The sequence below is a fragment of the Vombatus ursinus genome, unplaced genomic scaffold, assembly GCF_900497805.2.
Source record: "Vombatus ursinus unplaced genomic scaffold, bare-nosed wombat genome assembly UNPS02014961.1, whole genome shotgun sequence".
Taxonomy (NCBI): Eukaryota; Metazoa; Chordata; class Mammalia; order Diprotodontia; family Vombatidae; genus Vombatus; species Vombatus ursinus.
In genome coordinates this window covers 830931-847606 of record NW_020954739.1, presented here as the reverse complement: position 1 = coordinate 847606, position 16676 = coordinate 830931, and the positions used below count along the sequence as shown (strand labels likewise).

At 54.5% G+C, this 16676-nt stretch overlaps 1 protein-coding gene across 1 annotated transcript; it reads right to left on the bottom strand.

Annotated features, from left to right (window-relative positions):
• Positions 1 to 1046: 1046 nt before the first annotated feature.
• Positions 1047 to 15809, bottom strand: NR2F6 (nuclear receptor subfamily 2 group F member 6). The gene is made up of 4 exons (XM_027845347.1): positions 15450 to 15809; positions 6603 to 6697; positions 2509 to 3045; positions 1047 to 2078 (listed from the first exon to the last, which is right to left on the bottom strand). Exons 1-4 carry the CDS (start codon positions 15722 to 15724, stop codon positions 1804 to 1806), a joined length of 1182 nt encoding a protein of 393 aa, XP_027701148.1. The 5' UTR covers positions 15725 to 15809; the 3' UTR covers positions 1047 to 1803.
• Positions 15810 to 16676: the final 867 nt, after the last annotated feature.

Below are 16676 nucleotides of genomic sequence, written 5' to 3'. Positions count from 1 at the left end.
GAGTCTCTGTCGCCAACAGCACTTTCAATAACTGTGTCTCCTCTCTTTGGCCTTCCAACCCAGATCATCTAGAGTCCATAGGTACCCAAAGTGGGCGATAACGCCCCCTGGGGGGTGCTGGAACAATGGGGGAGGGGTGGTAGTAGTCTTGGGTGACAAATTAAAAAAAAAACCAAACAAACATTTAAAAGTTAAAGAATGTAGATTTCCAGGGGGAGGCTAATTTTTTTCTGAAAAGGGGGTGGTAAGCCAAATAAGTTTGGGAACCTCTGAATTCTACACCACCCAATCTCTTCGGGGGAATGAGAGGGGCCTTCACCCTAAGAGGTGTCAGATGGGACTTCAGCAAGTTTGGGTAAAGTTTGGAGATTGGTGTTTGGGAACATTAGTAAGAAAAGTAATGGAGGCGAGAGCCGAGAGAGGAGATCCCAGAATTTAGAGATGGAAGGGACCCTCTCATTTTACAGATGTAGAACATGGAACTCGGAGAGCTTGGTGACTTAACAAAGGTCCCACGGCTGGTCTTCTAACCACACCATTGCTTTCATGAAGAGAAGATGGAGGGAGAGGTGACAGCAAAGATGGTACAAAAGAGAAGAGGGGGAAAGGGTGGGGAGGAGGAAAGCTAACTGGCTGAGAGCCAGTCACTGGGCCTGCATCTGTCCCCAAGCCTCCTGCAACTGGCACAGGCACAGCAGGTGGGATGGCCTGTGGCTGGGTCTCAGTTTGAAAAGGGCAGGGACAACCATCCACATGTGGCAGATAAAACATAGGCCCCACCCTGGCCAAGGTCACACGAGGCACCAGGCAGGGAGAGCGAGGACCTGAAGAAGCCAGGTTTGCTTCTGCAGCCCAGGCCCTTGGTCCAGGGTCCACAGGCCCCTCTCCTGTCCTCCCTGACAGGACACTCATTTCCACAGCCCGGCAGGATTAATAGAATCCGTGTCAAAGATCAGGATGCTCAGGGCCATGATTTGACTAAGAGGGAGGCCTTCCAGTCTTCTATCCTCCCCGCCCCCGCCTCCTAACAATGAAGGAGTCACCCCTGTGGTAAGAAACATCTTTATTGGCTTTAGGTCATTCATTTTGTAGTGTCCAGCGTGGATTATATTTTTAGAGAATCAATCTAAATTATACATACTCACGTCCCCGTGGCTCCTGCCCCAGGCCAGGGGCCACCCTCCCTCCTCTCTCCTCGCTGCCCCCACCTGGCAAGCAGAAGGAACTAGGAGGCTGAGTTACTCCTGTCCCCAGTTGCCAACCTGGCCTCAGCCCCTGGGGTCTGCCAGGAGAACCTGGCCTCCCTGTGCCAGCTACATTCTCTCCACCCTTGGTAGCTCTGGGATATGGCCCAGGACATGCATCTGGGGAGGCAAGGAAGGGTTGAGAGGAGGTGGGCTAGGGCATCCCCACACCTTGCAGGCTTCCCTCCCCCTTAGGAGGCTTCAAAGGCTAGCTGGTTCCTGAGCACAGATGGACGGAGGGCACCGAAGGGTGAAGGAGAGGCATCTGTGCCACCAGGGTCCCAGTCCGAGGGAAGGAGGCAGGGTCTTTTTGGTTTTATGTTGTCATTAAAAAAAAAAAAAGACAAAGTGATCTCATTTGCCTTCTAAAAAATAACCAGTCTTAAGTGTCGATGCAGTCCCCAGGGTCGAGGAGGATGCGTGGACCCCTGCGCTGGTCCCAACATGCGAATGGCAGAGGCCACATTCCCCATGTGACCGAGGGGGAGCCTGAGGCATGGCCTTGGCCTGGGTCAGACAGGGCAGCAGAGGCGGAGCAGGGCCCTGCCAGGCCAGACCCCTACTGCCCAGCGGCGTAGGGCCAGTTGAAGGTGCTGCCAGACAGCAGCATGTCCCGGATGAGTGTCTCGATGGGCGTTTTGCCCACGAGGCGCATGAAGAAGAGCTGAGAGATGAGGGCGGCGGGCACAGCCCTCAAGGCGGGCAGTCGGAGAAGCAGGCGGCCAAATCGTTGAGGCTGCGAGGGGTACTGGGCACGCACGTACTCCGTCAGGGCCACCTGCGCCTTCTCCTGCAGGCTCTCCACGTGAGCTGGGTCGGAGAGGCCACAGGCATCTGCCAGGGACACGGGGCCCAAGCCCCAGCCTGTCAGCTGCTGGGCCTGGAGTTCCCCACCCCCACAGACAAAGGTGCCCTGGAACCATCCCTCACCCCAAGGTGGATTCTGCCACTAAGGGGTGGCAGCCTCTGGCCACCAGACAGGGCAGCATGAACAGAAGTTCTGCCCTCCCCAACCCCCAAGAAAAAGGTAGAAGGTAAAGAAAGGCATCGGGGAGAAGGTTTGAGATCTGGAGTCCCCAGGGGGTCAAGGCATATGGAAGGGGCAGCAAGGGGGGACGAGCTTTTGATGGACCCAGCCAGGGTATGGAACGCCCTTGGATGCAGGTACACGGAATCCCTGGGTTGGGGCCGATGCTAAGGTCAGGGGGTGGGGGGGTGGAGAGGAAGGGCAGGGAGCAGCCCCAGGAGCCCAAAACCAACCCACCTGGCGTAAAGAGGGCGATGGCCTTGAGACAACTGTACTCTGCTGAGTCCACCTGCAGCCGGTTAAGCTTGTCCACCTGCTCCTGAAAGACCCGGATCTGGTCCATGAAGGAGACCACACGGTCGGCGGCCATGGGCGCCGCGTGGAAACCGGCTGCAGCCAGCAGCGGGGCCATGTGCAGAGGCAGGGCAGACTGCGCAGCATTGAGGACGAAGAGCTCGCTCCAGCTGAGCCTCAGCAGGGCCACCTGGTCTGCCACGGGCAGCTCGGGAAAGAAGGGGATGTTCCGGGCCCACTCCACAGTACTGAAGAGGAGGCGGGCGGCCAGCTCACAGATGTTGTCGATGCCCATGACGCTGCCCTGCTGCTGGGCATACTGGGAGCCATAGCGGGCCGCTGGGTATGGCTCTGCCCGGAGCAGCTGCGAGATCAGCTCTGATACTGGCTGCCCATTGAAGTACTCCCCACCCCCACCTCCAGCCAATGCCGTGGGGCTGCCCCCCGAGTGCGTGTGGGGGATCCGGCCCCGCTGTACCGCTGTGGGGAGACAGGAGTAAAGGGGACATGGGGGAATGACATCAGGATGACAAGACAGAGAGAGGGTGAAAGAAAGGTGAAAGAGGGAGAGAGACAGAAAGATTGGCAGAGAGAAACAGAGAAAAGAGGAGAAAGAGAAAATGGAAAAGATAAAATGGAAAGAAATTGAGAAGGGGCGGGACAGCAAAGATGAATTCGCATAGGGTTGAAGGGAGCAGGAGAGAAAGGGAGAAGCCAGGTAGGGTCAGACAGGGAGAAGGAAAAACAAGTTCATTAGAACAAGTGATGTAAATTTCTACTAAGTGCCCCCTCCCCACCCACATCTAGGTTTAATGGTGAAGCTGCCTCCCCTAGGAAAACCCCTGGGACTGCATCAATATTGGGGAGAAGAAAATTCCAAGCCTGATAGCAGCCCTGCCTGCCCTGCCAGAGGGGCCTTGGGAGGAAGGAAGGTTCTGGGGAGTAGGTCAGAAGACAGGGAGGCCCCCAGAGTGTCATGAGGCCCTTCTCATTCCTCGCAGGCGCACACACAACCACACATTGGCACAACAACCCCAACCCTCCCAACTCACGTACCCCCAGGGGGGAACCTGCCCCCGACACCTCCTCTAGCCAGCCAGATAAACAGGCGCACGCACCAGCCGAACAAAAGAGAAACAGGACAAGCCAGCCCACACAGCTGCAGCCCAGAGGCAGGAGGCACAGCTCGCCCCTCCCCCTCTCGGGGCAGTGGCAGCACTCAGAGCCCTCGGGGGAACCAGGGCAATTATCTGTCCCTGGCCTGGGACTGTGAGAAGGGCTCAGAAGGAGGACAGAGAAGCAGAGAAAGAATCCCAGTCACTCTCAAGGAACAGGCCAGACCACTGGATGGACAGGGAAGGCTGGGACCTGATCACTGGACAAAACGGGGGGGGGGGGGGGGGGGGGAGGGGGGGGGGAAGGGGAGAAATCTTTTCCATGGTCCCCAATTCCCTCCATGGTCCTGCCAGGACGGAGGGCAATTTATCATCATAGCTGGCTGGATCTGGTAAAGGTCAGAGAGATCACCTCATCCCATTCTCCTTTATTTTAGGTAAGGAAACTGTAGCCCAGCCAGAGATAAAGAAGGATCACACAGAGAGTTGGCGGCAGATCTGAGACTAGAATTCAAGTCTCTGGCCCTCCCCATCTAGACCTCTTTCTCCTCTACTGGACTACCCCACCCCCACCCCATCAACGTCAGGTCAACATGTCTGCCCCTCTCCTCCTCCATCCTTGCAGAGATATACACAGTCACCAGGGCTCACCCGTCTGACCAGAATGGCAGATATGTATGTGTGGGGGGGAGGGGGGAGCAAAGACTGTTATAATCTCCAGCCCTGCCCACCCCCTTCTAAAGAGCTCTAGGGAAAGAAGCTTCCAGGCTTCAGCAGGAAGGCCCTGGAGATCAGAGCAGGCACCAGCCAAGACACACCCCGCCTGGCCCTGCCCTGGAGACTCAGGGAATTGGGGACCCACAGGAAATAAAAATAGGGACCCGGTTCATCTCCTGGTTGGCAGGGGGGGAGCGAGAACGAGTAACAGCCCCCACTGCTCCATGGGACTTCTAGGGTTTGGAGTCAGAGGAAGCCTTAGTGATCTAAAGAGCTTACATGAGCAATTCATGCAATGGTCTCATTTTATAGATGGGGAAACTGAAGCCCAGAGAAGGAAGTGACTTAGTCCAAGGTCACAAAAACACAGAAGGTCTGAATAAACCAGAAACCTAGAGTGAAACATTCCTGTCCCCAGGGCTGCTACCAGTCCAGGGTCAAGGCCCAGAAGTGCCCTAGCATTAGGCCTCCCTAGCTCTGGCCCCACCCCTTCCCCCTCCCCCATAGGGCCACAGCTGGCTACAACCCAGAATGAAGGGAAAGGACAAGCCCAGTCTCTGGGCTTGCTCAGAGGGAAGGGGATTTTTCCAAAGCCCTCTGGAGGGTGGGACTTAGGATTCAGGACTTTAGTGGAGAAAAGGGCAGATCCTGGGTCAGTGGCAGACAGTGGGCCTTGAAAGGCCAGAAGCAAGGAAGGAAAGGTTTGACCTTGGAACACTAACAGTCCCTCCCAGAGGCCCCCCCCCCACCCCCATCCAGGGGAGTTTGGAGAGCCCAGAGGTCAGGTAACTGATGAGCTGGGTGGGGACCTGTGCCCTGAGATCACATGGCCAGGCTCAGGTACACAGGAAGGGGAGAGACAGGCTGCTCCCTCTCACCCTCTGGCCTTAACCTTGCCCTCAGGAAATCTGGGCCCAGAGCAAGGCCACAGAGCTCCAACAGTAGAATTGAGACCTAGATAATCTGGGTCTCACCCTCACGGAGAGTCAAGAGCAAAGAACAGACCTGCAGCATTTAGACATCCTTGCACCACTGCTTTACAAACGAGGAAACTGAGGCAAGGAACAATTAAGTGACTAGGTTAGATCACACAGCTAGGGAAGGGTTACAGGCAAGATCTGAAGCCAGGTCTTCAAGGCTCCAAGTCCAGCACTCTACCTGGCTCCAAAATCCCAAGGCTGCAGAAGCCAGTGCATTTCTGAAGCCCTCCTGGCCCTGAGCTGCCCAGGTTCTATTCTAGAATTCTCTCCGTAGCCTGAGTCAGTATGTCATGACTAGAACGCCAACAGCACTCCTCCAGTCTGGGAGCAGGGGAGAAGGGGAGGGGGAGGCAGGGGAGGCGGTAGCCGACATGCAGTCAGGCTAGCTAGCTAGCAGGGCACCTTGCCTTTGCAGGGCATGCTTCCTGCCCTCGGCAAACACTGGGGTGGGAGAGACTAGGTAAAATAAAGGGCCCTTGTGGGGAAAAAAACAAAAACCCAAGCCTCCCCAGGCTGGAGCTGGGAAGGTCAGAGCGACCTGGGCAGGGTGACCAGGACGGGGGAGGGGGAGCCCAAAGGCCTGGCCAGCCTCTGGGCAATCTTCCTGTACTAGGGCCCTTATGATAAAGGGAAGAAATCTGAAAGCCCCTCCCCTTCTCCTTAGGGACTGCTCCCTCAGGTACTGGGGACACCAGCACCCAGGAAAGGACAGTACTGCACGGGAGGGCCCACTGAGGCAGTCAGACTCCTGGCCTGCAGAGCCAGAGCGGCAGGCCCAGGTTAAGGGTCCCAGGGAGCGGCCAGGAGAGCCAGCAAACAGATCTGTTATGACCAGGGGAATTAGATTCCTCAGCTCCTTTCCTCCTCCCACAAAAACCCCAATGAATCCTCAAAGACTGACACACTTGCCCCCACCCACCCGCCGTTCCCCAGACTCCATCATCTCTGGTTGCCCTCTACGCTTTCCTCACTTGGCCTCACGACTACAGAGTGGGCAGGAGCCTGTATCCCCATACTGTCTGACAATGTGACCTCAGACAGGCTGCTGGACAGTTCTGGGCGACACTGACCCACAAAGACCAAACTCTGCCGACCTCCCATCGACTCCAGGCAGGCAATGAAGCCCAGGCTTTTCAGAGGGTCATTGAGGCCACCTCCCCTCATGGAAGGGCTAGCAGGGGCCTGTGTGCTGCTCCCCAGGGTCGAGGTCCTACCCCAGCCTTACCTTCCTTTCTCATGCCGACCCGGAAGCACTTTTTTAAGCGACAGTACTGACACTGGTTCCGATGGTGTTGATCAATCTGGCAGTCTCGGTTGGACCTGTAGGGTGGGTGGAGTAAATGACAAGGTCAGTATTCAAATCAAAGATGGGAAATATGGGGTGAGGTGGGAACCGAAACACTACCGAGCTCAGATATTTAGTGGCTTCATGACCCTTGCCAAGCCCCTTAGCCCTTCTGAGCCTCAGTTACTGCTGTCCCCATCTGTAAAGTGGGGATAATACAACTGCAGCACCTTCCTTCCTCCCAGAGTTGTTATGAGTGAAAGCACCACCCTGGTCAAGTTAACTCTTACTGGTTACTGCTGAGTGAAGGGAGGGAGCACAGCATGGATGTTGCCTTGCCCCATCCCCCCACTTACCTAGGAACCCTGGATTCTCATCTGATCCCTGCAACTAACTCCCTGTATGAGTGGTGACAGGTCCCTTCCTAGGGCAAGGGCAGATCCACTTGGGGGTTAAAGACCTCAGTTCAAATCCCAGCTTTGTCATTTCCTATGCTCTTGAGCAAGACAAGCCCCTGGTCCTCTCTGGTCCTCATTTTCCTCACCTACAAAATGAGGAAAATGGACCAGGTAAGGGTTGGCTTCCCTCACCACTCTAAAATCACATAATCCTCCCCCCTTCTAGGCTCCAGCTTCCTTATGTGCCAAGGTGTGTGCATGTATGTGTGTGTGTGTGTGTGTGTGTGTGTGTGTGTGTGTGGAAGTGGGGGGCAGAGCTCCAGCTTCCTTATGTGCCAAAGTGTGTGTATGTGTGTGTGTGTGTGTGTGTGTGTGTGTGTGTGGAAGTGGGGGGCAGAGGTATCCAGACTCCCTGATCCCCAAAGCCCCCTTCCAGGAGCTCAGAGGCTCACCCACTGTGACCCGGGCTAGCACCTGGGCTGCTCTGGCAGCCATCAGCAGGCCTGTCTATGTTCTGGGTTGGCGGTTCAAGGGAACCAGAAGTAAGCCCAACCCTGGAGGCCAAGAGAAAGAACAGAAGGCTCTCATTCAATCCAGTCACATTTGGGGACTGGGCAGCCCCTATGTGAAAGGCACAGAGGAATTTCATTTTATAGACAGGCTTTTGAAAATCATCCCTGCTTTTGGCTGTGGCCTTCCCAAATCAGTACAGGCCAAGGAGCCTACCTCACCAGCTGCTGGGCCCAGCAAGGACACAGGGCTGCTGCTTTTAGAGAAGGGGCAGACAGGTTGGCTAAGAACCTGCCAGGCCCCACGGAGCTCCTTGGTCTTAATGGGTGACAGCATCCAATGGCCTAGATGCCTCTCAATCTGGATGAACAGCTTCCTCCCCTTTGCCGAGAGCAGCCTCTCATCTCCTATACCCTGAATCCTAGCTCTACTGGGGCCCAAGGGACCATGTTAGGAAAACCAGGGTCACTGTTGGAGGATCAAAACCTCCTCTGAGGTCTCAAGCAGCCCCTCCACCCAGGTGTAGACTCCAAAACTGAGCCATCTGGAACTCCTTTGATCAGTCACAGGGAACATTAGCTCAAACACAGTAAGGGGGAGGGTGGGGGGGGAGGGAAGAACACTGGTCTTTGAACTCAGAAGAACCCAAGTTCAAGGCCTTGTTCCAACACTTACTAGTAATACGACCTCAGTCACTTAACCTCTGTACCTGTTCCCTCTTCTGTGAAACAGAGATGCATCTGACCTTCTCCCTATTTCCTAAAATTCTCCCAAAGAGGCCATGGCAGGTGGGTGGTAGGACGGAGCCTCGAATGCAGAACATTCAGTTGAGCCCAATGAATGTTCTGAATTCTAAGGTCTCATTCTAAGGCACCTCTCAGTTCTGACATTCTGGAAGCAGCCCCCACACTCCATACAGTGTTATCTCACTTGGTACAAGGAATAGAAAGGTGAACAATACTGCTGCCACTGCCTGCTCTCAAAAAGCTTACCATCTAATAGGAAAAACATTGTCTTCCTTTTGTGCCCAGATAGCACAGAGACTGGCACATTGTAGGCGCTTAATAAATGCCTGTTGATTGGTTGACTGACTTCTGAACCTCAAATGTCAGAGCAAAGATGGATGGGGAGGATAGAAATCTGGGTGGTCCTCTGGCAGAAGAAGAAAAGGGTTAGGGTCTCAGATATTTTTGTCTTCCCCTCTTCCTTTCTACTTCGCCCACAGCTGAAAAGAGGAGGAAAGAAGAGGCAAGAAATGAGGCAGACTAGGGCTGGGTCCCACTCTTAAAGCTAAAAGAGGGAGTTTTAGGACAAACCAGAGCCTGTCCTACTTCCCACAGAGGGAAAAAAAGAAATGGAGCTCATTCCCCTGAGCAGTGACCCAGGATGAAGATATAAATAGGGTGGATGGAGAATTCTGTGGCTGACGGATCCCCGACAGGGCGACAAGGAAAGTGGAGGGGCACTGCAGGACACCCCTGACATGAAGCCCGGCCATGTTACTCCTCTGTCTTTATCCAGGCCCCTGCTGAAACTGCTCTTCCAAGGGCGCAGAAGACCTTCTGGTCCCCAAACCTAATGGACTTCTTTTCTTAGCCCCCCTGTCCTTCTCAACCACCTTACATGACTCACAACTACTGTTAACCCCCTCCTACATGACAGTCTCTCCTCCAACTTCAGAGACACCCTCTTCTCCTCCTCCCACCCCTGATGAACCCACCCCCTCTTTTTCCATGGTTCCACATCTTCCTACTCCCTGAAGTCAGCAACACCCCAAGGTTCTGTCCAGGGCCCTCATCACTCCTCTCTTTACCCAATCTCCCTTAGCTGCTCATCCTTTCCCATGGTCTCAGCTACCACCTCTAGGCAGACGACACTCCCATATCTACACCTCTTAACCTGACTAGGTAACATAGTTGATATCACATTGAACTTGGACTCAGGTAGACTCGAGTTCAAATCTGACCCCAGACACTTACTAGATCTGTGACCCTGGATAAGTCACTTCACCTGTCTGCCTCAGTTTCCTCATCTATAAAATGAGGGTGATAATAACAGTATCTACCTCCCAGGGTTGTGGTGAGGATCAAATGAGATAGATAATAATTGTAAATTGTTTTGCAAACCTTAATGTGTCATTTAAGTGTTTGTTGTTGTTCTAAGTTCCAGGCTTGAATTTCTAATTACCTATGGGCAATCTCCACTTGTATGACCTACTAGCAACCTCAAGTCCAACATGTCCAAAAGCAGACTCGTATGTAGCACACAGTAGAAGAAAGAGCACAGTGACCGGTGGAATCCAAGGCTTAGGGAGGCCACATTCTACTTGGATTACTCCAACTCTTGGTCTGCCTCTCAATGAGCCACTTTCCTTCTCTGTAAAATGAGAAGATTGGCCCAGTTTCTAAGATCTTTCTAGGTCTGATATTCTAGGTTCTAACATGAGATGCTGCCAGCTTCCATGGAACCTTAAGGGACTCAGGGCCACTGCTGGGTCCCCCAGCCAATGGCCCTCCTTCTCCTTGTTCTGTGGCTGGCAGTGCTTCGAATCTGCAAGCACAGGTCCCGGGTTCAAATTCTACTTCAGTCTCTTACTACCGATGAGACTCCCTCACAAGTGACACTCAGGTTTCAAGTCAATTCACCTGTCTGGGCCTCAGTTTCTTCATCTGTAAAATGTAGGAGTTGGATTCAATCAAGGACTGGATTTTTTTTGTGCCCTGGATCCCTATGGCAGTTAGTGTGGTGAAACCAATGGGACTCCTCAGAATAATGTGTTTAAAGGCACAAATTAAAATGCATAGCATCACCAAGGAAACCAATTATACTGAAATAGAGTTATCAAAAAAAAATTTTTTTTAAAGTTTTAGGACCTGAAGCTAAGAACCTTTAGACTTGCTGGTTTCTAAGGTGCCTCTTAGTTCTAAGCCTACAATTCTTGAACCCTTAGTTCTAACCCTCCCTCCCTCACACCCACTCCCAGAACCCTAAATACCTAAGGCAAGTTCTAAGTGGGGTGTGATGAAGACTAGGATGTGGGGACCCCCCCAAAGCATCTCCAAAGTGACCTTTCCTCCATTCAATTCCTGACTCTGTCACTGTGTGACCTAGAGACAAGTCACTACTTCTAACGCCTCAGTTTCTCTGTCTCTAAAATGAGGAGTTCAAATAGATGATTTCTAATGGGCCTTCCTAGCCCTGGCATTCCATGCTCTAAGGGTCCTCCCAGCTCTGACATTCTTCTAGGAGCCCTAGCTCCTAGGGACAAGCTAGTGTCGGAAAAGTGGAAGGATGGGATAGACAGAAAGAGAAGGAGGCCAGGCTGCAAAATGCCATCCCTAATGGATGCTGTTCTGATCCTACCATTCATCTGGTAACTATTTACTCCCTCCTCCCACTTCCCCCCAAAATAAAAACAAAAATAAAATTTCCCGGTGCCTGGGAAAAGCCGAGCAACACTCCTCAAACAGACCATACCAAAGTCAAGAGCCACCCTGTTCTGGTTTGGGCAGGATTTGAGGAGGTTTACTCTTGGGCTTAGTAACTCATCTACCCCCTAACCCTTGGAGTCAGAGGATCTGCCACTAATGGGATTGTTTGGAGTGGCCTACAGCCAAGGCTGGGGAGGGTGAGGGAAAGGGGAAAGAATCAAAGAACCCCTTGTCAAGGAGAAAGGGACAAGCAGACCTGGCTTCCCTGAGCCTCAGTTGCCTCATCTGGAAAACAGGAATTATTATTACCACTCTACATCTCATGGAATTATTGTGAAGAAAGAACCTTGTAAACCTCGAATGCAGTGTGACAGAAATGCAAATGACCCTTAGAGAATGCCAAGGACCCTAGAAGAATAAAGAGCAGTGATGACTGCACATCAATAAACTTGGGAGAGGCTTGGCAGAGCTGGGCTCCGGCCCTCAAAGTTCAAGGTCAGAAAGAGAGTAAATGGGCTAAGACAAAGGAGCAGGGACTGGGGCACGAGGCTTGGCAAAGGAGGAGAACCAGATCCTCCAAATCCCAGATCAGTGGAGGAAGCCAGAGCTGCCCAGAAAAACACAAACTGAAGCAGGCAGACCCCAGTCACAACCTGGAAGGGTGGGACCAGCGCACATCCTCATGATACGAAAAGGGCTGAGAGGAGCCATACCAATACAGGCTTACAGGACAGGAAGGCCTGGAAGGGTCCTGGCTGTGGGAAAGAAGACCTTGTCCCATCATGCAACTTCTCCCCCCCCACCCCCAGAGGCTGATAGATGGGAGAGAAATACTGTGCTTGGTCAGATCCTTCACTTAGTGATCCCTTGTCTAGGATCCTGAAGAGGGCAGGGGTGGGGGAGTGGCGGGGTATAGGAGCCACAACTAAGGCCCTATACTAAAGAATAACAGTGATAGTAACTCAACTGTTAGTGACTTCAATCAAAGGAATAAATTACTACAACTTTTAGCCAAGGACTTTCTTGTTAAGAAAACCAGAAAACTGAATGTCACAACTGGAAGGGCTCCTAGAACATGGAATGTCAGAGCTGGAAGGGCTCCTAGAACACGGAATGTCTGAGCTGGGAGGACCCTTAGAGCATGGGAGACTTGGGCTGGCAGGACCTTAGAGCATGGAATGCCAGGGCTAGGAAGGCCCATTAGAAATCATCTATTTGAACTCCTCATTTTAGAGACACAGAAACTGAGGCTTAGAAGAAGTGACTTGTCTCCACGTCACAAATGACAAATGTCTCCACAATGACAAAGCCAGAAACTGAACGTGGGAAAGAATAAGATGTCACATTGTTTCACCTAGTTCATGCCCGTGGGCCCTTTGCTTCTGATATCCCATTTTGCCCACTTTAAGACGGAGAGGCAGAGCTGATCCTGTCCATTGCCCCCGTGGGCCTCACTGAGGCTGAGTGACTTGTCCAAGGTCACCCAGCAGCAGCAGCAGCTCTCTCCAAGGACGAGGTCAGCAGCATGGAAAGGTTCCAGCTGAGAAGCTGCCTCAGTTCATTTCATGGTCCAAACAACACCGGGCAGGGAAAATCCCAGTTCTTTTGTATATAGAAGGAATAGGCCAAGGGCACTAACAGGAACAGGAACACGCCAGGCATCCAGCTGGGTGATTTGGGGGAGGGGATAGGGGACAATCATCAATGCTGTTGTAACACCTGGGCTCCTGACCAATGGTTAGCGCTTCTGGCTAATGAGGCCAAGGTCACTATTTTGAGGCCTTCGCCTGGCCCAATTATTATGTGGCTGCTGGAACTGAGTTTCCTCTATCTCAGAATCTCAGCATCTAAAAAGCTGTCCAGATCTTGCTAGGGACTGAGTCCTACCCTCCCTTTTAAAAGTTAACCTGGCAGGGGGCTGAGACTAACTTAAAATTCTCTCCATTCACCAGTCCAGCTCCTTAGTCTCAGGCAGCTATCAATGACCCTTAGGAAGCCCCTTGATTTTTCAAATGCATGTCCAGCACCAAGCCTAGGCTGCCCAGGGCAGCAGCGGCATGGGCCTAGGAAAGAAAGACGACGGTGTTCAGGGAGCCCTACTTACCTCCTAATTAGCAGGCCTACATCAAGCTGAGCCTGCCTGCCCCTCCTTGCCAACAAATGTGGGTTGGTTGGAGGCGGCTGCCAGAAAACAGGTGGTAAGGACAATTAAGTGCAGCTAGAAATGGTTTATTTCCCCTTTTGGGGAGGGGAGGGGAGGGCAGGTATTGGAGAAGGATTAGCCAGCTCCAAGCACAGCACACCTCTCCCCTCTTCCCCCAACAAAGTGCCCCTGGAGGGACAGAGGAGGCCTTGGCTACCTGAGGGTTGGGTCAGCCCAGCTGTGCTAGGGCCTCAGAGGGTTAAGCCCAGGTCTGGATGGGAGTGTCCCTATGCCTAGAGTGCCTGGGGAGGAGGCATCAGGCAATCCCTCTGGCCCTGGGAAGAGGAGGTGGGCTGGGGGTGGGGACAGAGAGTCAGGCTCACCCTCCATTTCTACCAGGCTACCTCAGCTCCCAGGCTGGGAGGGCAGAGAATCCAGGGTCCTTCTTCAGGTGGCTCCACAGCACCCTTGGGATGGGCCTGCTTAGCTCCAACCTTATCCTCCCCTCCCTCTGCCAAGTGTGAGCACCGGCCCTGGAGCCCACAAAAGAGGTGGGTTTTCTATGATTTCCCGCCCCTAGGCCAAGACATCAGCCTTCCTCAGGTACAGGAGCTCCTGGGGCAGCAACCTGGCAGGATTGGGGGGGGCACCCCTCTGGAGAGTAGGAATCTGGCACACACACCCTCCCCTGCTCAGACACCTCAGGGTCCCCCTGTGGATCCTATGATCCCTTAAGGGCACAGACTATGTCTTATGTTACCTCCCCAGCAGGGAATATAAAGAGCTGGCCTAGAATGCAAAAAGGCTTGGCTGCATGACCCTGGGTGATCACCCACTCTCTCCAAGCCCCCAGACCATTCATCAAAGCCTAAAGCTACAGACAGCTGCTTCCAGCTCACATTAGAACGCATTTCTTCACTAGGAGTTTCATAACATAGTTCTGGACACCCCCCCCAAAAAGAAAAAAATCTCCCCTACAATAGAAGAGCTATTTACTGGTAGTATTAATACCTTTGATGAGAAATTGATGGTCATTCTGGATCAATACTTTCTGCCCCAGTTTGGGTTGTGTTTTTTTTTTTTTTTGTGGGAGGGGCTGGGGGGAGGGGGATGAAAAAACTCAGGCTGGGTAACCTGGGGAAGGGCAGAACCCAAACTCCACTCCCTAACTAGCCAGGCCCCCAGAACAACTCCTGGCACCCTGCTCCCCGTGAAGAGGCTGCAGACTTTGGAAAAAGAGGTTTGACCCCAAAGGCCTGCTCTGGAGACCTGCCCGAGGCAAGACAATGGTCAGAAGGTTCTTAGTTCTAACCCTGAAAGGAATCCTAAGCTCTAAATGCCACGTGGGGCCACTCTAAATAGTTTGCTTTACAAAAAAAGAAAAAGGGTTGGGGGAGGAAGGGGAAAGAAATGACAAACAAGAGGCCAGAGGTCCCTAACTCAGTGCCTGGAGAGGGAGAGAAGAGGGGTTATGGCCTCCCTGCCTGGCCAGTCTTCAATCACTGCCTCCCCCAGATGGCTCCCCAGACCGCTGTCCCTGGAAAAGGAAGGCCTGCTTCCCCAGCCCAGGCCAGAGGTCACTGCCTCACAGACTCCATTCCCCCGCTCCCCCCCATCCCACTCTCAATGCCAGGTTTCAAGGGCCGCGGAGGGCAGAAGAAGGTTAAATGAGGGCAAAGGGGACTGCAATAGAGGGCAGAGGGGAGGGTCAAAGATGAAAGGTCAAAGAGAAGAAGGGGGTTAAAGGGAAAACATATGTAGAGTTGGCAATAATGCCCTACATTTAGATAGCATTTTATGGTTTACTAAAATGCTCATGTCCATGGATCTTCTCTACAATCACAGCAAGTTTATGAGGCAGCTAAGGGATTATCTCCATTTCAAGGATGAGGAAATTGAGGCTCAGAGAGGAGTGACTTGCCCAAGGACATCCAGCCACTTGAGGCCAAACCCAGGCCTGCCCACTGCCAGTCCAGTGGTTTTCCCAAGGTGATAGGCTGCTGCTTCAGGGTCAGCAGGGTCACCAAGGGCCTGGGCTAGCACAAAGGAGGGGGAAGAAAAAGCTTTCTAGGTTTCATATGACAAGGGCTAAAGAGCTAGTCCAAGTCTTTCATTTTACAGATAGGGAAATGATAGGCCTTGGCCAAGATCACCCAGGGAGTATGGGGTGCAAGAGCTGGAATTTGAACTCAGGGCTCCGGGCACTATACGCACACTGGCCCTCGTCTCAGCCCCTGGGTTGCTGATGCGCCTTTGGCTTTACCTCGTTCCTCTCCTCTCCTCTTCTCTCCCCACCCTCCCATACCTGCAGGTGTAGCTGAGGTTCCGGCGGATGCTCCGCTTGAAGAAACTCTTACAGCCCTCGCAGGTGAAGACACCGTAATGTTTGCCGCTGGACTTGTCCCCGCAGACCACGCAGTCCACCTGGAGCCCGGGCTTGTCTTCGTCGCCCGGCTCCGGGTCGCTGCCGCCGCCCTGGGGCGAGGCCGAGTCCTCTTCCGACGTGCGGGGGTAACCGCCCTTCTCCACTCCGTTCGTGTCCCCGTTGGGGCCGCCCCAGCCGCCGGTCACCATAGCCATTCTCCCCTCCAGGGAGGGGATAGGGGGGTCCCAGGTTCGAGGGTGCGGGGGAAAGGGAGGCGGGGAGCTAGCAGGCGGCGCAGGCCCGGCGCTGGGGGGCGCCCCCGAAGAGCATCAGCCTGCGCCCCCGAAACAGCCACCGCTCCCCGGGCGCGGAGCGGGGCGGGGCGGGGCTGTCCGGGGCGCTGGGGGCCCCGCGGCGGGCCCGGAGACAAGCAAAGTTTGGTAACAACTTTTCGCGGTCCAGGACGAAGGCAGAACTGGTCTGGCCGGTTCCCGACCCGGCAAGGGCTCCCGGAGGAACTGGGGGGGGGGGGTGAGGTGGCGAGCGGCGGCGGCGGCGGCACCACGTTCCCAAGCGGCGGGGCCGGAGCTGGGGCCGGGGCTAGCAGTGCGTGCCGCCCGTCCCCCGGCCCAGCGGCCCCGCGACTGCGGCCAGAGCAGGCCGGCCCGGGGACATCGCGCCAGCGGCAGAAGCAGCAGGGGCACCTCCCCAGCCCGCAGTCCCAAGGGCCGAGCCGCGGCCCGCACCTTCCTCCCAGCTCCTCCTCTTCCTTCTCCTCCTCCTCCTCTCCGCGCCTGGGAAACTTCGGGGCTCAGCCCCCACTCGTGCTGCTCCGGAGGCTTGGGCTGCTCCCTTCTGGCCCACGCAGGCCTCTCCGCCTTCCTCCCAGCTCCTCCTCCTCCCCGCGCCGGGGAAACTTCGCGGCCTGGCCTCCGGGCGGGCCGTCCGTCTCCTCCCTCTTCCCCTCTCCTTCCTCCTCCTCCTCCTCCTCCTCCTCCTGCTCCTGCTGCTGCTGCTGCTGCCGCTGCTGCTGCTGCTGCTGCCGCCGCTGCTGCCGCTGCTCCTGCCGCCGCCGCTCCGGCTCTCGGGGAGCCTCGGCCCCGGGCGCTCTCCTCTCCTCTCCTATCCGCGCCGGGGGCAAACTTAGCGGGGCTGGGCCTCCGCAAT